The following is a 24,055-nucleotide window of genomic DNA, read 5'->3' as shown; positions in this document are numbered from 1 at the left end:
GGTAGGGTGGAAAGTGAGCACTGGGGGGTTCTGTCCTTGTTACAGTTGAAAGGGTGGGATTTGAGGGCGGAGGGGCAGGATGTGGACGAGCTGCATTGGAGGGCGTCTTCAACCACGTGGGAAGGGAAATTGCAGTCTCTAAAGAAAAAGGCCATCTGATGTGTTCTGTGGTGGAACTGGTCCTCCTGGGAGCAGACACAGCGGAGGCGGAGGAATTGGGAATACAGGATGGCATTTTTGCAGGAGATAGGGTGAGAAGAGGTGTAATCCAGGTAGCTGTGGGAGTCGGTGGGTTTGTAAAAAATGTCAGTGTCAAGTCAGTCATCATTAATGGAGATGGAGAGGTCCAGGAAGGGGAGGAAGGTGTCAGAGATGGTCCAGGTGAATTTAAGGTCAGGGTGGATTGTGTTGGTGAAGTTGATGAATTGCTCAACCTCCTCGCTGAAGCACAAGGTGGCGCCAGTGCAGTCATCATGTCTGTTCATTCTGTTTGAGTATCTGAACATCTCATCAATGATTGAGCAAATCCTAGTGGTTATTTCATCAATGAATTAGGACAAATGAGTGGTTTGTAAACAGTTTTTTACAGTCCTTAAAACAAAAGGTTTTGAATGAAGCGATGCTAAGCTTGTGTTGTCACTGTTCAGAGGAGAGTTCCCTCTTCAGTGGACAACAGAATCGTAGGGAGGATAAGTTGTGCACCTCTGCTTTTCAGCCTGGGTGGGTCTGATTAAAAACCAGGGGCCTTTGGTTATCTATCTCTTAATGTAAGAAGTCAGGAGCAGGCCATTCAAGCCTGCAGTGCCAGTGACTAGCTCATCTGGGAGTGAGGGACTGACATTAAAAAAGGAAACATTATGGCGTTCAAGCCCTGGTCTTTTCAGCAGAGAAGGTTGAAAGGAGATTTGATAACAATAATCAAAGTCATGAGGGGTGTGAACAGGGAGCGATTGTCTCTTTAGTGGAAAAATTGTGAACCAGTGGCTACATGTCTAAGGTGACTGGCGAAATAAGCAACCATGGACATTGGTAAGGCCAATTTAGGAATACTGAGTGCAATTCTGGTCATCCTTCTATAGGAAAGATGTTAAATTTGAGAGGATGCAGAAAAGATTTATATGAATGCTGGCGGGACTGGAGAGTTTGAGTTATAGGGAGGAACTGAATAGGCTGGGGCTTTTTTCTCTGGCGTGATAGAGGTGAGGGTGGTCTCCTCTACACTGGGGCAACGAAGTATAGACTGGGTAACTGTTTCGCAGAACTGTCTGCAAAAAAGACCCTGAGCTTCCTGTTGCCTACCGCTTCAGTACACCACCCTGTTACCCGGCCACCATCTCTGTCTCAGGCTTGCTGCAATGCTCCTGTGAAACTCAGTGCCAGCTGAAAGAACAGAACTTCATTTTCCACGAAGGAACTGTCCAGCTTTCTGGACTCCATATCGAGTTCAACAATGTTAGGGCTTGAAGCACCCTCTCCCATGTCCTTTGCCCAACACCACACGTCAGGCCTTGTTATCACCTGGTCTGCCATAACATACAGCTCATTGTTGGCCACTAATAGTCCCAGTTAGTAGCTGTTCATTCTCTCAGGCTGATCCTCTGTCTGTCCAACTGTTCTTCTCTCTCTTTGGGCTCTATCTCCACCTATCATTCACTGCTTACCTCCTCCTCCCTCTCTAACTTCTGCACAATATCAGTCTGAGGAAGGTCACTAGATCCGAAACATTAACTGTGACTTCTCTCCACAGGTGCTGTCTGACCTGCTGAGCTTTTCCAGCAATTGCTGTTTTTTTTTATTTCCAGCATCCGCAGTTCATTCGGTTTTTATTTTGTTATTAGGTTAGCCAGGTATTGGATTAGGTATAGCGTTCCTCTCATAAAGCACTGGTATTGATATGATGGTCCAAATGGCCTTCCTGTATGCATTGAACATCTATTTTTTAATGTAACTAACATTCAGATTAAGGGCTAATCTTTGTATCTTCTTATCAGGGCTACTCTTTCATTGCACCCTCCATTCTCTTCAAACGTAATGCTGTTATGACTGACCCCATTCAGCTTCATCTGGGAGTGGATCGTCCTGGTAGTACTGCCATTGCACGCAGTGCTATGATGAAGGTACTTATAATGTTAACTAGGACTTAGTCATTGCATCTTTGAGTTTATTATTATCATAAGTGCCCATTTCAGATGAGCTATACTTAGACCTGACTTTTGTCAGTTTATCTTTAAAAAAACTTTAAATAATACAAATGAGGTCTTAACACTAGGAATGTCAAATGTTTTTTTTGAAGTGCATCACTATGGTTACACTTAGGTGAACATAAATTACTCATATTTAACAGAATTTTTAAATTCCATCTCCCTGCCTACCTCTAATAGGATTCCCCATTTTATCAACACTATGACCTGGATCTAAAAGACAGTCCACTTGGAGAAGGAAGTTTCTCCATCTGTAGGAGGTGTCGTAATAAGAAAACTGGGCAGGAATTTGCTGTGAAAATTGTCAGCAAAAGGTAATGTCAAACCAAGATTGTATTAAAAATATACCATATAAGTTTCCTGTTAATCCAGTATCTTGTATTCCTTTTATACGTATAAGGTTTTTTTTTGCTTTATAGCAAGAAAATCTCAGAAACATCAATGTAGAGGTAAATATTAGACCTTTTTATTGAAAAAGCTATTCGTGAGATGTGTGTGCAGCTGGCTAGGCCAGCATGTATTGCCCATCTCTAATTGCCCAAGGGACAATTGAATGTCACCCACATTGCTGTGTGACTGGAGTCGCATGTCAGTCAAAGCAGGTAAGATTGGCAGATTTCCTTTCCAAAATAATATTACTGAACCAGATGGGTATTTACAACAACTGATAGTAGTAAATGTTTATCATTAGCCGAGTTTTTAATTCCAGATCTTTTTTATATTGGATTCAGATTTCATCATCTGCCATGTTAGGATTTGAGTCCATACCCAAAAACCTTGCTAAGGGTTCTAAATTACAAGTCCAGTGACATTATCATTGCCTCCCTGCCCTTAAGAGTACTTGTATTTAAAGCATTATGGCCAAGATGATTGTTTGTACACTTAGAACATTGATTTGACTTTATTTGTCCCTCATCCCTCATACAACATCCAGGTTTGATATTTTGTGTTGAAGCAAAGATAACTATTTATTTCTTCTCCCTTATTATAATATTTTCCTGATGAAGATTCTTCTTCATTTTCTTCGACTTAAATAATATTGTCAGTTAGTAGGAGTGGGAAGTACCACATCCGAACTGCTTTCCAGCACTGTCACAAATAGAGGTGAGAAGTACTTGCCAGTACTCTTGCTGAAAGTCTCAAATACTTTGCAAGGTTTCTAATTTTGAGAGCTTATGTTTTGACAAGTTATTTGTGTTTTTCCTTCTTAGAAGTTCATTAGGTTCTAAAGATAACAGAAAGGATGAATATTCTAGAATCGATGAAGGGTATTAAAGTAAAGTTGCCATTAGTCCTACTGGACAAGGGGCTGCTCACTCATTAGAGAGAGACAACTAGTGGTGGGTTAATCGAGAGGTGAGATAACCTTGTGGTAACTTCAGCTGATGCAGGGATTGAATCCAATCTATAGGCTTTAATCTGTACTGCAAGCTAACCATCCAGCCAACTGACCAAACTGTCCCCCTGTATGAAGTGTAAAGTGTATACACTGAAATTAAATCATAAAATGTTGCTAATATTTAGTAAGGCTGGCAGTACCCATGAAGAGGGAAATGGATAGTGTGTTAGAATACAAACTTTTTTCAGTTCTAACAAAAGATTCCACATGCTAAAAGTGACTCGTTCCCCTGAAGTGTCAATATTCTCCTGCTATGAGAAACTATTCTACCCTCTGAACTCTAAGTTCTTCTGAACTAAGATTTTGAAGCTCTGTTCTGAAGTCAAAACTGAACTAATTGTATTTGTGCTGCCTGTCTTAAACCCCATAATATAAATATCATACCATTTACACTTTGGCAATCCCCAGGCAACCTATGACAATCACATATTTTCTTGAAACTGATATATTTAGGTCACTGTTCCAAATTCATATTCTCACCCTTTTGCCTTGGTTGTGATGCCCACACGTCATGTGTGAATTTTAAAAATGACACAATAACCTTGAGCAGTAGTGGAGAGGGGCTAGAAGAGGTAGTAGGAAGTAGAAGAAAGGCATAACAAAAGATAGTGTTTGATCACTCTATGTTCTATTCCATTCAACAACTAGTACTTTTTCATCCATTTTACAGAATGGAAGCAAATACTCAACGGGAGATTGCAGCTCTCAAGCTGTGTGAAGGACACCCTAACATTGTAAAACTGCATGATGTTCACCACGATCAGGTATGCTGCAAAAGACTTGCATAGTTTGGCAATCCGCATTAAATGATTTTCTGTTAGGTGTGCCTTGTCTTCCAGTAACAGTTGCAGTATATTTTCTTCAAATTAACTTGATGGGAGTCATTTGATGATATTAGAAAAAAGTGTTCTTGTAACTTGAGAACCACAGATGCCAATAATGTGACATTATGCATCTCACCAGACACTACAAAGCTGTGACATTATAAATGATGCAACTAAAGGGAGAGCAAGCAATCATTTCTAGCTTCTGAGAACATATTGAACTTTTGGGATTCCAGTCTTTGGATGAGGAAATTAAACTCGGGTATAGTTTCCCTCCTTACATGGATTTAGAAGATCCCAAGACAGTGTTTAAAAAACACTTGATGTCTCCTGATGTAATTTATATCTGAATTGATACTAAGCAAAACTACTGATCGGATTATTTATGTTATTTATATAGGACCTTATTACCTGCATCTACCCACAAAGCAACAGAAAAAGTATTTCAATATAAATCATTAAGATATAATGTGTAAGATGCTATATACATTCAATTTTTACATCTCTCCAGGAGCCTGAGGATGATGCTGTCCTATGGTCACATTGTCTCTTTCACAAAACTCATGAAAAAACACAGCCACCTGTTTCCACATCCAGCACTGAGATCAGAATTATCCAGTTAATGACAAGTTCCTACTTCCCAAGAGTAAAATAAACTGTTCCCATTCCCAGCTCAAATTCCTTCTTGCTACTTCCACTCCCCTTCTTATGTGCCTCCCACCACAATGTGTCCACACTGTCAGCCGCATCACTCCTTCCAGCTGTCCACCACAGCTTCTTTCCCTGTCTCTCCATTCTCTGTCCTTCTGCTTTACGTTCCCATTTTTCCATAATGCTATCTATTTTGCCTCTGCTTGCTTTGCAATCTTAAATTCTCATTCTCTCAACATCAGCTACAATTGCCACGTCTACCGCCCCCTTCCTGCTAGTTGCATTTTCCATGAGCAGCAAGGTTTTGGCCTGGATAGAGGATTGGCTGACTGGTAGAAATCAGAGAGGAGGGATAAAGGCATCTTTTTCAGGATGTCAAGCAGTGATTAGTGGAATTTCACAGAGACCACAACTATTCATGTTATATATTAACGATCTGGATGAAGGAACCGAGGGCATTATTGCTAAGTTTGCAGATGACACAAAGATGGAGGCACAGGTAGTGTTGAGGAAGTGGAGAGGCTGCAGAAGGACTTGGACAATAAGGGAGAGTAGGCAAAATAATAGCAGATGAAATACAGTGTGGGGTAAGTGTGAGGCTATGCACTTTGGTAGGAGGAACAATTTTCTAGATGAGGAAAGGCTTTGGAAATCTAAAGCACAACAGGACTTAAGAATCCTAGTTCAGGATTCTCTTAAGGTTAAATGCAATGTTAGCATTTATTTCAAGATGTCTAGAGTATAAGAAAAGGAATATACTACTGGGATTTTTTAAGGCTCTGGTCAGACCACATTTGGAATATTGTGAGCAGTTTTGGGCCCTGTATCTAAGCATGGATGTGCTGGCATTGGGGAGGGTCCAGAGGAGGTTTACAAGAATGATCCCACAGTTGAAGGGCTTGTCGTATGAGGAGCAGTTGAGGACTCTGGATCTGTACTCAATGGGATTTAAAAAGATAAGGGAGGAACTCATTCAAAGTTACAGAATACAGAGGGGCCTGGAAAGAGTGGATGTGGAGAAAATGTTTCCACTTGTAGTGCAGACTAAGATCCAAGAGCATAGTCTCAGAATGAAGAAATGGCCCTTTAGAACTGAGATGAGGAGGAATTTCTTCAGCGAGAGGTTGGTTAATCTTGGAACCCATTGCCGGAGTGGGCTATGGATGTCAAGTCATTGAGTGTGTTTAAGACAGAGGTAGATAGGTTCTTGATTAGTAAGGAGATCAAGGGTTATGGGGAGAAGGCAGAAAAAAATGGGGTTGATTGAATGGTGTTGCAGACTCAATGAGGTGAGTGGCCTAATTCTCTTCCTGTATCTCATGATTTACATTGACTGGCGCCATGCCTCACTTTGAGGGGATTTCCTAAGCAGAGATGCACTTAATTGTGCTCTCTACTATGTTCTTTCTCTCCTCTCTTCCAAGTTGCCATCCTTGCCTAACCCAACCTCTCTCTTACCCCACCTTTCTCTTCCCTCTTTTCCTGTTTCCTCTTTTCTCCCTTGCACCTCAGCCTTCCCTCTCCACAAGGCTTGTACAATTCCTGTCTTCTCTATGTGCAGATCCTATGCAAATCAGGTTGACATTTATTACTTGTTTGCAATTTTTTTGGAGAGCAACCAATTTAAGAAAAGGCTGTATTTAAAGTCTGGTTGAAGATTTGTAGCTCGGGTGTCCGTTGTTGTGGTTCTGTTCGCCGAGCTGGAAGTTTTTGCTGCAAACGTTTCGTTCCCTGGCTAGGGAACATCATCAGTGCTATTGGAGCCTCCTGAGAAGCGCTGCTTTGATGTTTCTTCCGGTATTTATAGTGGTTTGTTCTTGCCGCTTCCGGGTGTCAGTTTCAGCTGTAGTAGTTTGTATGTGGGGTCCAGGTTGATGTGTCTGTTGATGGATCTTCTTGCTGTTTCCGGGTGTCAGTTTCAGCTGTAGTGGTTTGTATATTGGGTCCAGGTCTATGTGTCTGTTAATGGAGTTTGTGGATGAATGCCATGCCTCTAGGAATTCCCTGGCTGTTCTCTGTCTGGCTTGTCCTATGATGGTAGTGTTTTCCCAGTCAAATTCATGTTCCTGGTTGTCTGAGTGTATGGCTACTAGGGATAGCTGGTCGTGTCGTTTTGTGGCTAGCTGATGTTCATGGATGCGGATTGTTAGCTGTCTTCCTGTTTGTCCTATATAGTGTTTTGTGCAGTCCTTGCATGGTATTTTGTAAACTACGTTAGTTTGGCTCGTGCTGGCTATTGGGTCCTTTGTTCTAGTGAGTTGTTGTCTGAGTGTGGAAGTTGGCTTGTGTGCTGTCATGAGTCCTAAGGGTCGCAGTAGTCTGGCTGTCAGTTCTGAGACGCTCCTGACATATGGTAGTGTGGCTAGTCCTTTTGGTTGTGGCATGTCCTCGTTCCGTGGTCTATCTCTTAGGCATCTGGTGATAAAGTTGCGTGGGTATCCGTTTTTGGCGAATACCTTGTATAGGTGTTCCTCTTCCTCTTTTTGCAGTTCTGGTGTACTGCAGTGTGTTGTGGCTCTTTTGAATAGTGTCCTGATGCAGCTTCGTTTGTGTGTGTTGGGGTGGTTACTTTCATAGTCCTAAACTATGAAAGTAACCACCCCAACAGACACAAACGAAGCTGAATCAGGACACTATTCAAAAGAGCCACAACACACTGCAGTACACCAGAACTGCAAAAAGAGGAAGAGGAACACCTATACAAGGTATTCGCCAAAAACGGATACCCACGCAACTTTATCACCAGATGCCTAAGAGATAGACCACGGAACGAGGACATGCCACAACCAAAAGGACTAGCCACACTACCGTATGTCAGGAGCGTCTCAGAACTGACAGCCAGACTACTGCGACCCTTAGGACTCATAACAGCCCACAAGCCAACTTCCACACTCAGACAACAACTCACTAGAACAAAGGACCCAATAGCCAGCACGAGCCAAACTAACGTAGTTTACAAAATACCATGCAAGGACTGCACAAAACACTATATAGGACAAACAGGAAGACAGCTAACAATCCGCATCCACGAACATCAGCTAGCCACAAAACGACACGACCAGCTATCCCTAGTAGCCATACACTCAGACAACCAGGAACATGAATTTGACTGGGAAAACACTACCATCATAGACAAGCCAGACAGAGAACAGCCAGGGAATTCCTAGAGGCATGGCATTCATCCACAAACTCCATTAACAGACACATAGACCTGGACCCAATATACAAACCACTACAGCTGAAACTGACACCCGGAAACGGCAAGAAGATCCATCAACAGACACATCAACCTGGACCCCACATACAAACTACTACAGCTGAAACTGACACCCGGAAGCGGCAAGAACAAACCACTATAAATACCGGAAGAAACATCAAAGCAGCGCTTCTCAGGAGGCTCCAATAGCACTGATGATGTTCCCTAGCCAGGGAACGAAACGTTTGCAGCAAAAACTTCCAGCTTGGCGAACAGAACCACAACAAGGCTGTATTAATGGAATTTGTTTAACTTTTAAATAGATGTTTAAGTAATAATTTTAAGGTGAAGGGCAGGAGGTTTAGAGAGGCTAGAAGGAAAAATATTTCACCCAATCTGGAAAGGCAATCTGGAATGCACTGCCCAGCAAGGTGGAAAACCTCACAATCTTTGAAATGTATGTGGATGAACATTTGAAAGGTCATAACATTCAACATTATAGGCCAAGTGCTGGAAGTGGGATTAGTCAGCCTAGGCTCAATGGGCTGAAGGGCCTCTTCTGTGCTTTCTAATTCTTAAGTCCACTTTGATAATTGTATGATGCAGTAAATGATTTAATTTCATAAGGTATCCCTGGTATCAGTAAGTATCAGTACTTGAGGTATCACTCCCACACAATCAAACTGTACAGCTATTGTAAAGATGTGTCCTTGATATGTGCAATCTGTGACTGGGAGCTGAAAAGCTTGTGGCAATTTTAAAAGAACACCAGGTTTCCAAGGTTTTCTTCTTCATTTCATTTACATCTAGCTATTATAAATAATCCAATTAATTTTCAGCTTAGCATTACATAAATACTTGCTTCGTGCTTTTTTTTAAAACAAAAATGCAGTCTACAGTCCTTTTCAATGATTTTTTGCAAGAGCAAATCATAGTAATTCATCCTGAGAACCATATCCCCTCCCTCATCCTGCCTCACTTTATATTTCAACTGCATTTTCAGTCTCTATTACATTACTGCAATCTCTGCCAAGTGACTGCAGTATGTTATTTTATGCTTGCTGGCTCTCTGTCTCTCACGCTTTCTGCTCCTGTCTCTCTGTGGGAGAGCAGGTTATACCTGGGATTATAGAAATGTAGTCCAAATAATGAGGCATTGAATGCATCATGTTTATTTAGAGTTTTGAAAGAATAATCTGTCCATTTAGTCTCTGCAGTTTACCAGTAGTCATAGAATCGCTACATGTGGAAGCAGGCCATTCAGCCCATTGAGTCCACGACAACCCTCCAAAAAGCATCCCACTCTGACCCACCCACTACGTTATAATCCTCCTATCCTCCACATCCCTGGACTCTATGGGCAATTTAGCATGATCAATCCACCTAACCTGTGGATTTTTGGATTGTGGGAAGAAACCAGAGCACCTGGAGGAAAACCACATAGACACAGGGTGAATGTGCAGACTCCTCACAGACAGTCACCAGAGGGTAGAATTGAACCCGGGTCCCTGGCGCTATGAGATAGCAGTGTTAAACACTGAGCCACTGTGCGACCCTGCATATTTTCACTCTCAAGTGAAACGAAATCAATGCCTTTAAGAAGTTTCTACTGAAGCTTCTGCTTCTAGAACCCTTTAGGAAATGCATTTCAACTTGCTATGTAAAAAAATGTTTCACTTCCCTCCCTTGTTCATTTGCTAATTATATCAAATTTTTGTCTGGTTACTGACACCTTTGCCTCTTGGAAACAATTGCTCCAAACTTTATCAAAATTCTTCATAATTTTGAAATACCTGGCCTGACCAAATCATGTTAGAGCAGTGCATACTGTAGTAGTTTGCTTTCTAAATTGTAGATGAGACCAGGTTTATTTCTCTTGCCTTGCCATTCAGCAAGACTATGGCTGATACACCTCCGACTTCAATTCTTCCGTGCCAACTCCTCATAACAACTGCCCAATATTTCAAAGATCTATCAGACTCCACTTTAAATATTTTCTGTTATTTAGCCTCTATGACTCATTGGGGTAAATAATTCCTGCTCCTAACTGGCATACTTATATGTAACGACAGAGAATAGAAATACAGGGAGTAGAAAGGAAACTTAGCTTAAAGTCAAATAGGCAGGATAAATTAACATGAGAACTCCAAACACATGTTCCACCTTGCTTGCTCTGTAATGTTTTGAGCATATTCAGTACCTCAGGCTTCCCCTGAAAGAAAAATGTTCTTCCCATTATTGTTTTCTCCTCTGTATCTTTTTGTTAAATCTGATTGCAATCCTCTTGTTGATTAAATTTCACTAAGACACCAAACCATGCAAATACCTGTCAACTCTAAATATGTAAACATACTGTACAAATTCTTTAATGCCAAGTCTAATACTCAAACCGTCAAAATTATTAATTTCTTTTAAACTATTGTGCCAATGACATGTTTGGTTTAAAGGTATGGATCAGGAATGTACCTCAGTATGATAATGCAGCTTCTTCATCAATGAAAATTTACATATAAAATGAGTATTTTTGTGTAACATTAAATGTAACAATGAGAAAGTTAGTCTCTCTATGTAACTGAAGTCCATAATTTTTTTTGTCATGTGATTTGTTGGTTTGTTTAAAAGACAGCATGTCAAGTGCACTATCCATGAACTTGGGAAAAAATACTTTAATGAGTCTCTAGTATCGGATTATAATGGCTGTTTTCTCTTACATAGAAAGCCTGTGAAAGTGTAGAAAGTCAGTGATGTCTTGCACATTAATTGAGAGTGACTGAAAGTACTTCTATTTTCCCTGTTTTCTTATTTAAAAGAGTTTTGCATTAATTTTAGTTTCTTTCTCCTTCTTTCTTAGTTGCACACATTCTTAGTGATGGAACTGCTGAAAGGTGGAGAGCTGCTGGAGCGGATCAGAAAGAAGAAACACTTCAGTGAAACGGAAGCTAGTCACATAATGCGCAAACTGGTCTCTGCTGTCAGCCATATGCACGATGTGGGAGTAGTCCACAGGGACCTGAAGCCTGAGGTACTGAATATGCTCAAAACATTATAGAGCAAGAAAGGTAGAACATGTGTTTGGAGTTCTCATGTTAATTTATCCTGCCTATTTGACTTTAAGCTAAGTTTCCTTTCTACTCCCTGTACATATCCATTTCTATTCTCTGTTGTTACATACAAATAGGCCAGTTAGGAGCAGGAATAGGCCACTCGGCCTTCGAGCCTCCTCCATCATTCAATAAGATCATGACTGATCTGCTTACATTGCTGCCCTTGTAACCATTCACTCCCTTACGTATCAAGAATCTAATTCTGATTTAAAGCTATCAAAGACTCTGCTTCCACAACCGTATTGAAGAAGAGTTATGCTGTCTACCTCAGGTTTCTGATACTTGTGAAATCATTCTGCTCTTAACTGGTGAAACTTTTCCAGTAAATCCAAAATTCATTTAATGACAATTTTTCTGTTCTAGTTTGAGATCACCAAAACATGAACTTGTTGCATTATTCAAGAACTGCCATATATAACTAAAACACCCAACTGGAAGAATCATAAGATAATAACGGTTAGAACACAGATGGCGGATATTCTGTACCATTTTATATCAAGTATGTTTCTATGTAAGCCTTCCTGTGGAATGCATTCGCTTTCAACAACTGGAAAGTTGAGTTTATAAACAACTGTTAAAAACACTTTGCCTTCAGACTTGCAGATTTTACGTAGTCTCACACAATGGAAAATTACACAAATTCTACTTAGGTACTGTAAGCTTCTTCCAGTGAATATAGTTGTATAATGCAGATGAGCAATATCGAGTGATGCAAGTCTCATGATTTAACTGGACAAAACTAAAGGGCTCCATTGTTAAATGTCCTATTCTACAAACCACTTCATATTTAACCTCAGACCCTCTCTGCAGTTAACAATGATTATCAAAGTTTAAACTATTGTATGTTTTCTTCTTTACTCTGCACTGACAACATGTCCAGCCTCCTTCTGCTCCAACTTCAAGAATCTGATTTTCTATAGGTTTGTTCCCCATGGCACCAAGTGCTCCTGCAACATTCCAGAAGCCCTCTATGTCTCCTCATCTGTCTCTGCACTTATAACAACTCCCTGAAAATATGCCTCTTTGCCATTCCTCACCTTTAGTAAAATAATATACATAACTCTTCTCCCAAGCCTCTTTTTGACAAGCAATGTCTCTTTACAAGGTGCCTGGAAACATGACAAGTATCTTTTTACCAGAGTGATAATTACTGACAAACAACCTCCCTGACACTGATAATTAACTATTGATAGGTGTAGAATCTCATTCCTGTAGGTTCTAATTGTTTCTGGATTAGTGGTGCTGGAAAAGCACAGAAGTTCAGGCAGCATCCAAGGAGCAGCGAAATTGGCGTTTCAGGCAAAAGCCCTTCATCAGGAATTGCAGAGTATAAATATGTAAATTTGATTTATTTTTACTTTTCATCTCTTTTTCTTTTCTGTCCTTTGTAACCAATCATTCTTTTTCCTCTTGTTTCCTCTTTCTTTACTTGATTCACATTGAATTCGCCCTTTTCAACGTACATTCCTGTTCAGTTGTTAACATTGGAGAAGATAGTGGCCATAATGCCACTGGTCTAGTAATCCACAGATACAGGCTGTACTCTGATGACATGGGTTCAAATTCCATTGTGACAGCTGGTGAAATTTGAATTCAATAAATAAAAAATCTGGATTTGAAAGCTAGCCTTAGTGATGGTGACCATGAAATTAGCATTTGGTTCACTTACAGTTCTTTGTGGTTTGATTTTTTTTTCTTCTTGTTACAAGATGTGAATACAGGGGTGAGCACTTTGTTGCCCATCTCTAACTGTCCTTCAACTGAGGACCTTACTATGCTATTTCCAAGGGCAGCTAAGTACCAGCTGTGTCAGTTTGGAGTCACATATAGACCAGACTACGTAGGGATGACAGGTTTTCTTCCCTAAAAGAAATGAGTGAACCTGATCAGTTTTTACAATCCTCAGTGATATTTTCATGGCCAGCGTTACTGAGGCTGGCTTTATTGACCAGCTGTCATGGTGGAAGCAATGGCCTTGGCCTTTGGATTACTCGCTCAGTGATGTTGCTGTATTGCCACTAGTCCCGCTGTCCTTAACTGGTCTGTAATGTTGATTAGCTCCCATTTTCAGCAACTTCCCATGTTAAAAGTTTAAAAGCGTAAGTGCGGTGCAGTGGACATGTCCCTACCTCTGAGCCAGGAGGTCCAGGTTCAAATTCAACCCCCTGCTAAAGTGTGCAGTAACATACCTGAACAGATTGATTTGAAAATATCTAAAACATAGGTGTGAAAAGGCAGGTTTAACTCACAGCAGATGCTGTCAGGTTCCCTCCTGAGGCAACATTAGCAGCAACAACAGTAATAATTTGTAGTTATATAGTGCTTTTAACACAGTAAAACTCTCAAAGGTGTTTCAGAGCCCCATCATTAGCTTTTGTTATTGATCAGTCACATTATCTGAGGCATTGAAAGTGGCAAATCTATTTTTACTCTGATTCTTTTTTAAATCTCCCTTTCCTTATTCACTTCTATTCTTGGATACTTTAGATGAACATTTTTAAAATTATGAGCAATGCTTTACATACTTTATTTTAAATAAAGTGTTAAATTTAATTTCCCAACTGTCAGTCAAGTGCAGAACTGACCTGAATTTTCCTGCTACAAATTGCCATTGCATAACTATACTTCATTGCCATGAAAAGCTGCTTGCTGTATAGGGTGGTATTACACACTAATTATACACCGGAGAAATAAATTGTACCTTTGGTTCATAGTAACAAAACATCATGTGAATTTTGGGATTTATTAATAGTCTGAAGGTCAGGGAGAATGATTTTCTTAACAAGTAAATACAGTAGCTTTGCTAATGAACTGTCACTTCCTGACTAGAATAACTATTTTTCTTTAATTGCATAGATTTATGTAGGAAACAACACAGAGGTATTGAAAGAGCTGTCTAATTACCCTTATTATGTTAACCTACTGGAATGAGCATAGGTCATGTTGGCCACATACTTGACGTTTGCACTTCATAGCATGGAACTTTAGTGCATATAGCTTGTTAAAATTGCATTGTGCATTCATGCACAGTAATTGTGGGCAGTTTTTTTGGAAATCCACTTTATCTGGTGTGGTGTAGTTTCTTTATGTTTTGAATGCAGGCAGTGGAGCCCAAGGGAATGAGTTGTAAAGGCCACTCACAGTCTTGGCAGAGCAGCACCATGGCCGGGACATATACAGAGGGGATTGAACCTACTCTATGGCATTGCATTGTATTTGCAAACAGTAATGTGACAAGACCATTAATAATAACTATTATTGTGGCAAGAGTGTTCCCTGAACTGAGTACATTGTGGGGACTTTCCACTATATTAACATAGCTATGACATAAGGCTGACTAACAATTTTACTTTCTGACCCTTTGTCATTTACAGTAAAATTCTGCAGCTCTCTGACAATAAAATAAATTCTAGTATTTCTCTTGTTTGGGCTCATGATGGGGATCTTTGATATAACACATGTTTTTTTATACTTGATTTTTTACCTGATCTGGTTGTCATTGTCGTGACCAATATTTGTTGCCCATCACTAATTGCCCTTGAACTGAGTGGCTATTTCAGAATGCAGTTGAGAGTCACCCACATTGCTGTGGGTTCTGAGTCACATATAGGCTGGCAGATTTCCTTATTTAAAAACAGTAGTGAACCAGAAGGGTTTTTCTAATGATCATTGGTCACCAATTCTCGAAAGCGAATGTTAAGAATGGAGTTCTCAAGTGAGCTTCCCAGTGGATTTTGTATGGGTGTGTGGCCTTCCGTAAAAGTATAATTAGAGCTCCCATGAGCGACAAAGCATTGAGAAATGCCATGTGACAAGAGGGATAGTGCTAAATAATTGGCAATGTTCAACTGCCTTTGTTTTGGCAAATTAAAATTATCAAGTTCACTTCTTGAGTATAAATCATATTTCTTCAACTTAATCTGATTTACATTTAGTTTTCTGAGGTGAACAGATGCCTGCCATATGATTTTGCAGCAGAAAAAAAACTGATGTAATTGGTATTTTTAGTTTGCTGTGTCAGCTTTTAGAAAGACAAAGATTGATCCTCATTTGCGGATAATAATCTAATCTAATGAAACATTTTACAGGAACAAGCTATAAAAAGGGTATCATGGTTCAGTGTTTCACAGAACATTTTGTAGCTACAAGTGATGATATTTATTAATAACCCTGTTTCCTATTTTCCCCACCCCAACTCTTGTTCTGTAGAACTTATTATACGCTGATGATAGTGACAGCACAGAAATTAAAGTCATTGATTTTGGGTTTGCACGATTGAAACCTCCTGATAATCAGCCTTTGAAGACCCCATGCTTTACATTACATTACGCAGCTCCTGAATTACTGAAGGATGATGGTTACGACGAATCCTGTGATCTGTGGAGTTTGGGTGTAATCCTGGTAAGTTGGTGGCAAGGTAAAGGATGATAGACCAGGGATACCTGGTGCAAGTTGCTTATTATTCCCTACATATAAAATAGATCCTAATTAAAACATCAGCTCTAGGAAGATTACAGCACAAAATTAAATGATTAGCAATTTAGCTTATCACACTATCAATTCTAAGATTGAATTATCTATATTCCCTTTGCTTTTTTTAATCTATTAAGGAACATTAAAAACATTCAGCCCATTGAGCCTGCTCTACCATTCACTTAGACATGACTCATAATCCAATTCAATACCATTTTTCCACACTATCTCCATATCTCTTGATGTCATTGGGCTCCAGAAATCTATGATTTTTTGTAATGTTGAATATGCTTAAGGATTTCCACAGCCCTTGGGGTAGAGAATTCCAAAAATTCCCCTCTTTCTGAGTAAGTAGGCACTTCCATATGGCCTATCCCTTACCCTGAGATTATGTTATTGGTTTGATTCACCAGCCAGGGGAAACATCTGTATTCACTTTGTCATGCTCTGCAAGAGTTTAATAAGTTCCAGAAATGTCACCCTTATTATTCAAAAGTCTAGGGAATACGGACTCAGTTCCCTCAATTTGTCCTCTTAAAATAATCCCAACATCCTAATAATTAACTTTGGGAACTTCTGTCACACTCTCTGGCAAGTGTATTTGTCCTGAGGTAAGGGAACCAAAACAGTACACAGTAGTCCTGGTGCGATCTCACTAAGGCTGTACAGAAATATTTAGGCACATGGACATTAGTACAATGAAGGGTATGTAGACTAGTCTGATCTTAGAGCAGGATAGAAGGCCAACACAACATCGAGGGCTGAAGGGCCTGTACTGTTCTATGTTATATGACATCTTTACTCTTGTATTCAACTCCCCTTGCAAAGAAGACCAATATGTCACTTGCCTTCTTAATTACTTGCTGCATCTGCATGTTAACTCATGAGCCTGGACACCCAGGTCCCTTTCGTTACCTGCATTTCCCAACCTCTTACTTTTATGCCTTTCCGTCTTTTTCTACCAAAGTGAATGACTTCACATTTATTCACTTTATATTCTATGTAGCATGTTCTAGCCCATTCACTTAGCTTGCCCAATTTCTGTTTAAGCTTCCTTGTATTTTCTTCACAATTTACTTACAACCTCCAACCAGTTTAAGTTGTCAGCAAATTTGGGAATATTATTATTGGATCCTACACCCAAATTGTTTCTATAGAATGTGAACAATTATGGATCTAATGCTGATCCTTGCAGTACCGCACTATTAACAGCCTACCTTGCTGAGTATAATGTTTATTTCTACTCTTCATCTATTAGCTAATTCTCAATCCATACTAATATATTTCCCCAAATCCCATGCACTTTAAATTATTTACTAACCTCCTGTGTGAGACCTTATCAAAAGCCTTCAGAAAATCCAAATATACCATATCTACTGTCCTCTTTTATCCATGGTACATTAACATCCTCAAAAAAATCAAGTTTGTCAAACATGATTTCTTTTTCATAAATCCATGATGATGTTGTTTTAATTTGCCATTCTTTTCCTAATGTCCAGTTGTGACATCCTACATAATAGATTCCTGCATTTTCTCTACTATTGATGTCAAACTAAATACCTTTAACTTTCCATTCTCCATCTTCTTCCCTTCTTAAATATTGGAGTTACTTGAGTTACTTTTCCAGAATCTATAGAATTTTGAAAGATAACCACTAATACATCCAGTATCTCCCTAGCCTCTTTGACACTCTGATGTGAAGTTAAGGGAATTTATCAACCTTCAATCCATTAACTTCTCAAGTAAAATTCTTTTGAGTTTTTCAGTTTCACCAGTTCTGTGGTTGCCTCATATTTCTGGAAGATTTTCTGTATCTTTTTTTGAGTAGTGGTTGGGGAAGTTTTGAACTAATATGCCAGGGGGCTGGGAACTGATGTAAGGAGTCAGTGAAGGAGGAAGCATGTTCAAAATCAAAACATAGAAAAGGGAATAAGAAAAGTGGAAGACAGAGAAACCAAGGACAAAATTCCAACCGGGCTATTGAGGAAAATATTAGAAGCAACGCAAACAATGTTAAAAAGACAAGTTTAAAGGCTTTTTGCCTTAATCCGTGGAGCATTTGCAATAACGTGGATGAATTAATCACACAGATAGTTGTAAACAGGTACGTTATAATTGGGATTACGGAGACAGGGCTTCAGGATGACCAGGGATGGGAACTGAATATCCCAGGGTATTCAGTATTTCGGAACAACAGACAAAAAGGAAAAGGTGATGGAAGGGCATTGCTAGTTGAAGTAGTATTATTCACAAGGATACTATGGGTCTATATGGGTAGAGTTGAGAAATACCAAAGAGCAAAATATGTTTGTAGGTGTCATATATAGACCCCCAAACTGCACTGTTGATATTGGGCATGGCATTGAACATAGAAATTAGAGATGCATATGATAAGGGAATAACAGTGATCATGGGTGATTCTAATCTACACACAGATTAGGCAAATCAAATTAGCCACAATGCCACAGAGGAGGAATTCCTGGAGTATATATGGGATGGTATTCTTGACCAGTATGTAGAGGGACCAACCGGAGAGCAGACCAACTTAGACTGGGTACTGTGTATTGAAAAGGGAATCATTACCAATCCAGCTGTGCAAGACCCCTTGGGAATGAGGGACCATTACATGATACAATTTTTTTTATCAAGGTGGAGAGTGAGGTAGGTGAAGACTGGGGTGCTGAATCTTAATAAAGGAAACTATGAAGATGTGAGGCGTGAGCTGGCCTTGGTAGATAGGGGAGAATTATTTAAAGGGATGACAGTGGGTAGACAATGGCAACATTCAAGGAATATATGCAAGCACTGCAATAACTGTTTATTCCTGTCTGGCACAAGTCTATGGCTTGCAAAGGAAATTAGAGAGAGGATCGATCCAAGGAAGAAGCACACAGATTGGCCAAATAAAATAATAGGTCTGAGGATTGGGAGTAGTTTCAAATTCAGCAAAGAAGGAGCGAAGGATTGAATAAGAAGGGAAAAATACAGTACGAAAGTAAACTTGCATGGAACATAAAGACTAAAATGAAGAGTTTCTATAGGTAATTGAAGAAAAAGAGATTGATGAAGACAAATGTAGGTCCTCTACAGATATAACAGAACAAAAGAAATAGCTGAGCAACTGAATGTATACCATGGTTGTGTCTTCACAAAAGAGAACACAAAACAGATACCAGAAATATTGGGAGATGCAAGATTTAGTGAGAGGAAAGAACTAAGGGAGATCAACATTAGTAGAGAAATGGTATTGGGAAAATTGAGGGGATTGAAGGTGGGTAAATCCCCAGTGCCTGAGAATTTACGTCCCATAATATGCAAGGAAGTGACTCCAGAAATGCAGGATGCATCGGTGGTCATCATCCAGGATTCTATAGACTGTGGTATGGCTCCTGCAGATTGGAGGGTAGCTAATGTCACTCCAATATTCAAAAAGGGAGGTAGAGAGAAACCAGGAAATTATGGACCAGTAAGTCTAATGTCAGTAGTGGGGAAAATTTTTGAATCCATTATCAAGGACTTTAGACAGGAGTGGCAAGATCAGATAGAATCAGCATGGATTTATGAAGGTGAAATCATGCTTGACAAATCTGTTGGAATTCTGTTAAGATGTAATTAGTAGAGTTGGGGAGCCAGTTGATGTGATGTATTTGGACTTTCAGAAAGTGTTGGATACAGTCTCGTGTAAGAGATTACTGTGCAAGATTAAAGTGCATGGGATTGGGGAAGTGTGTTAGATGGATAGGAAACTGGTTAGCAGGGAAGAAACAAACAATTAATGGATCCTTTTCAAATTGACAGGCAGTAATCAGTGGGGGTGCCACAGGGATCGGTGCTAGAACCCCAGCTATTCACAATACATATTAATGATTTGGATGAGTGAACAAAATGTAACATCATAAAGTTTGCAGATGATACCAAGTTGAGTGGGGAGGTCAACTGTGATGAGGATCTTCCAGCTTGATCTGAACTGGTTTGGGTGAGTGGGCAAATCAATGGCAGATACAGTATAATTTGGATAAATGTAAGGTTATTCACTTTGGATGCAAAAACAAGAAGGCAGATTACTACCTGAATGCCTGTGAATTGGGGAGGGGAGTGTGCAGTGGGGCCTGGGTGTCTTTGTGCATCAGTCGCTGAGGGTAAGCATGAAGGCAAATGGTATATTGGCCTTCATTGCAAGAGGTTTCGAGTACAGGAGCAAGGATGTGTTGTTGCAGTTAAACAGGGCCTTGGTGAAGCCACACCAAGAATATTGTGTGCAGTTTTGGCCTCCTTTTCTGAGGAAGGATGCTCTTGCTCTTGAGGGAGTGCAGCAAAGGTTTACCAGGCTGATTCCAGGGATGGTGGGACTGTTGTATAAGGAGAGATTACTAGGTTAGACTAGACAGGGTAGATGCAGGGGGGGATGTTCCAATGGTGGGTGCATCCAGAACCAGGTGCCACAGTCTGAAGATTTGGGGTGGATCATTTAGGATGGAGATGAGGAGACATTTCTTCACTCAAAGAATTGTGAGCCTGTGAAATTTATTACCACAGGAAGTAGTTGATGTCAAAGCACTGAGTATATCAAGAGAAGGTTAGAGGAGCACTTGATGTGAATGGGATCACAGATTATGGGGAAAAAGCAGGATTAGGCTATTGAGTTGGATGATCAGCCATGATCGTGATGAATAGCGGAGCAGACTCAAAGCACCAAATGGCCTCTCCTGCTCCTATCTTCTATATTTTTATGTTTCTAAGATAGGTATAAAGTAACCTCTCTGTACTCTACTATAGGTCTCTTCTCCCTACTGATAACGGGTCAATGTTTGCCCTAATTTTTTCCTTTTAATATATGTAAAGAAGTTTTTACAGTTTGCCTTTATGTTCCTTGCTAGTTTGTATATTTGGTCTTTTTTCCCTTTTTAAACTGGTTTCTTGATTTTGCTGTGTTCTAAATTGCTCTCAATTCTTTAGCTTAACACTTTTTCTGGCATCCTTACAAGCCACTTCATGTTATCTAATGCAACGTTTGACCTTTTTCAATGACTAGGGTTGATTTTATTTTGTGTGTTCGTAATTTCAAGAAGTATGTATCTGTTCTGGACCACATAGTATTTTTTAAAATGTAGCTATTGTCTGCCTACTGTCAATTTTTTTGTGTATTTTCCCATCCATCATGATCAACTTGCCCCCATATTTTCATACTTTATTTCTTTAGATTGAAGACCCTACTTTGAGCTGAAGGATGGATTTTTTTTTCTTCACCTTTCTTTGTAGTAGTGTATTCTATGTCTCATCAATTTCATAATTTGGTGAGAGAATAATGAGAAACTCCATTCTACAAAGTTGATGTTAGGGAACCAGGGAATCATTGTATTTGGAGGAGAGCTGACTGTCTGAAATGAAAGCATTTAATATTTGCACTGCAGCCTATTTTTAAAAGGTTGTGTTCTGCAATAAAATGTTATGGACCTAAGGACCTAAGTACATATGCAGTGGCTAAGCAAAGATTTCTCCTTTCAGAGTTTAACCTCAGTGCATTTTCATTTCTGACTGTTGTTACCTCTGGCAGTATACCATGTTATCAGGGAAAGTACCATTCCAATGTGAGGAAAAGACATTAACATCCACCAGTGCCGAAGAAATCATGAGGAAAATAAAACAAGGGGACTTTTCTTTTGAAGGTGAAGCTTGGAGAAATGTCTCAGAAGAGGCCAAGGAATTGATTCAAGGTAAGAGCAAGCATAATTGTCTTTTTACAGCGGGGCCCCTCTCCCTATCACTCAATAGATCCTGTCGAAGTTAGATTTTAATCTGAGATTTGAATATGAAATTGTCAATTCATTTTCTAAAACGTCACTGAATATTGATATTGCCTTATTGCAAATATTGATATTGCATCAAAGATCAGTGAGAATGTCCTCAGGTTTATTCTAGCTTCCAATAGTTAAAGCCTCATTGCAGTAAATGGAGCTTCCCTAGATGGCTTCTCATGGACAAACCACTCTGACCATACCTAAGCCTGTCAACTTTACCTTTGAGATGTGAAAGAGAGCTCATTGGGCTTCAGTGGAACTGTACCACAATAAGTGGCACTCATTTTGGGAGTTGGAGAAAGAAAGCAAGAAATGTATTTCAAAGATTTTTTAAAATTTCTAATTGTTGAGTGCCAAACAGAATTCTGGACCTGATCTATTTGATTCAGCAAGTTTAGGTTATTTGTTAAATATTTGTGAATTTGGGAACATTGTTGTGTTATGTCTCACAGCGATATACTTTTAAGAAATATTCTGAGGATGTCATGGCATATGACCTCATGGTTGAGAGTGTGGTACTGGAAAAACACAGTAGGTCAGGCAGCATCTGAGGAGCAGGAGAATCAACATTTCAGGCAAAAGCCCTTCGTCAGGCTTAAGCCCCTCATTCCTGATAAAGGGCTTATGCCCAAAACGTCGATTCTTCTGCTCCTCGGATGTTGCCTGACCTGCTGTGATTTTCCAGCACCACACTCTCAACTCTGACCTCCAGCATCTGCAATCATCACTTTCTCCTTTATGACCTCAAGGCATGAAGCTGTCAGGCTCCATCTGTCCTTTTGCAGCATGCTTTTGCAAGCTGAGAGAAGCAAGTCCTGTGATTGCAGTGTACATGCGTAAATACCAGCATACGAAATAAAAGTTCCTTCAATTCTTTAGTAATACATAGCCCACATTTTGCCTTTGTGTTACAGGAGCTAACGTAAATATAACTGTGTGATAATGATAGATCATCAGTATATCTCACCACCATATCATGTGGCACCATATAGTGATTTGCTTGTAAAATCTGTACTTTTCACTGACAGGACTGCTGACTGTTGATCCAAACAAGCGGATTAAAATGTCGAGCCTCCGTTTCAATGAATGGCTTCAGGACAGCAGTCAGTTATCATCCAATCCACTAATGACCCCAGACGTTCTTGGTTCTTCAGGTGTTTCTGTCCACACGTATGTCAAAGCAACATTTCATGTAAGGAAACATTTGACAACATTTCTGACTTCCCTTTCATTGTGTTCATAATTTGCCTATGAAACAGAATTTACATAATTCCTTTAAGAAACAATACTCTACCAAGGTTTTTGCAAAGGGGAAATACATAGACAATATGAGTAGAATGAAGGAACTGACTGCCAGTGCATAAGTTATTGCAGAAACAAATATGAAGAGGTTTTAACAGAGGACATATGTTCTCTGACATACATTCTCATCCTTGTTCATCTTCCTAATTTCCCTTGTCCCCACCCCCACCCGCCCCATCTCTGTAACCTCACAAGAACGCTGCCTTCCTCCAACTCTTGCACATTCCCAATTTCTTTCGTCTTATACACCAGCCCCCTCAATCCCAGCACAAGCTGCCCTCTATTTTGGCAGTGTGCCTTCAGCTGTTGCTGCCCTAACACTGAAATTTCTTCCATAAACCTCTTGGCTTTTTTCCTCCTTTAAGATTCTCCTTAAAGACTTCACCTTTGACCACGCTTTTGGTCACTTGACGAGTCTTTTTTATGTAGTCTGTGTCAAATTATTTTCCCCATAAAGCACCTTGTGATGTTTTACTTTATTAAAGGCATTACACAAATGCAAGTTGTTGTTGCTTTGCTTGTTTTTGATGTGACTACTGCACATTCACTCTCTCTCTCACTTAATTTGATCTCTGCTTAGGCTTTCAACAAATGCAAGAGGGAAGGCTTTTGCCTTCAGAATGTGGACAAGGCACCTCTGGCGAAAAGACGCAAGATGAAGAAAACCAGCACCAGTACTGAAACACGGAGCAGTTCTAGTGAAAGTTCCCACTCCTCCTCCTCTCAATCCCATGGCAAAACTACACCAACCACAAAACTACAGCCCAACAACCCAACAGACAGCAATAATCCAGACAGTATCTTTCAATTCTCCGATTAAGCTGCTGCAGTTACTCTTTCACAATTTAAAAAAAAATTCTTATGCTTTTAATTGTACTTGATCCTCTGCGGAGCACAAGTTTCATTTTTTGTTATGAGTGCCCCTCCAAAATGCCTGAAATGTTTGGTGCTTTTAACTTACTGCAAAGCACACATTTTTTAAAAAATTATATGTAGTTCCATACTTCCTCTGGCATCAATTGTTAGCTTTTCTCTGAGAAATCCAAACTTAGTGTTCGTAAACATCACAATAAGTAAAACTCCAAACTAGAATTCATAGAAGCTTAC

At 39.8% G+C, this 24,055-nt stretch overlaps 1 protein-coding gene across 1 annotated transcript in view; it reads left to right on the top strand.

Annotated features, from left to right (window-relative positions):
- rps6ka5 (ribosomal protein S6 kinase, polypeptide 5) overlaps window positions 1-23,777 on the top strand; it is a 237,762-nt gene extending 213,985 nt beyond the window's left edge. Inside the window, exons 10-17 of the mRNA XM_060829467.1 lie at window positions 1,992-2,117; window positions 2,382-2,515; window positions 4,271-4,364; window positions 11,123-11,293; window positions 15,585-15,776; window positions 21,403-21,562; window positions 22,675-22,838; window positions 23,529-23,777. Of these exons, the coding sequence (XP_060685450.1) occupies window positions 1,992-2,117; window positions 2,382-2,515; window positions 4,271-4,364; window positions 11,123-11,293; window positions 15,585-15,776; window positions 21,403-21,562; window positions 22,675-22,838; window positions 23,529-23,768 (1,281 nt within the window). The 3' untranslated portion in view covers window positions 23,769-23,777. The remainder of the gene's footprint in view (window positions 1-1,991; window positions 2,118-2,381; window positions 2,516-4,270; window positions 4,365-11,122; window positions 11,294-15,584; window positions 15,777-21,402; window positions 21,563-22,674; window positions 22,839-23,528) is intronic.
- The last annotated feature ends 278 nt before the right edge of the window (window positions 23,778-24,055 follow it).

The sequence above is a fragment of the Hemiscyllium ocellatum genome, chromosome 8 (assembly GCF_020745735.1).
Source record: "Hemiscyllium ocellatum isolate sHemOce1 chromosome 8, sHemOce1.pat.X.cur, whole genome shotgun sequence".
Classification (NCBI taxonomy): Eukaryota; Metazoa; Chordata; class Chondrichthyes; order Orectolobiformes; family Hemiscylliidae; genus Hemiscyllium; species Hemiscyllium ocellatum.
Note: the sequence above shows the minus strand (reverse complement) of the source record. Positions and strands in the feature narration are given on the sequence as shown.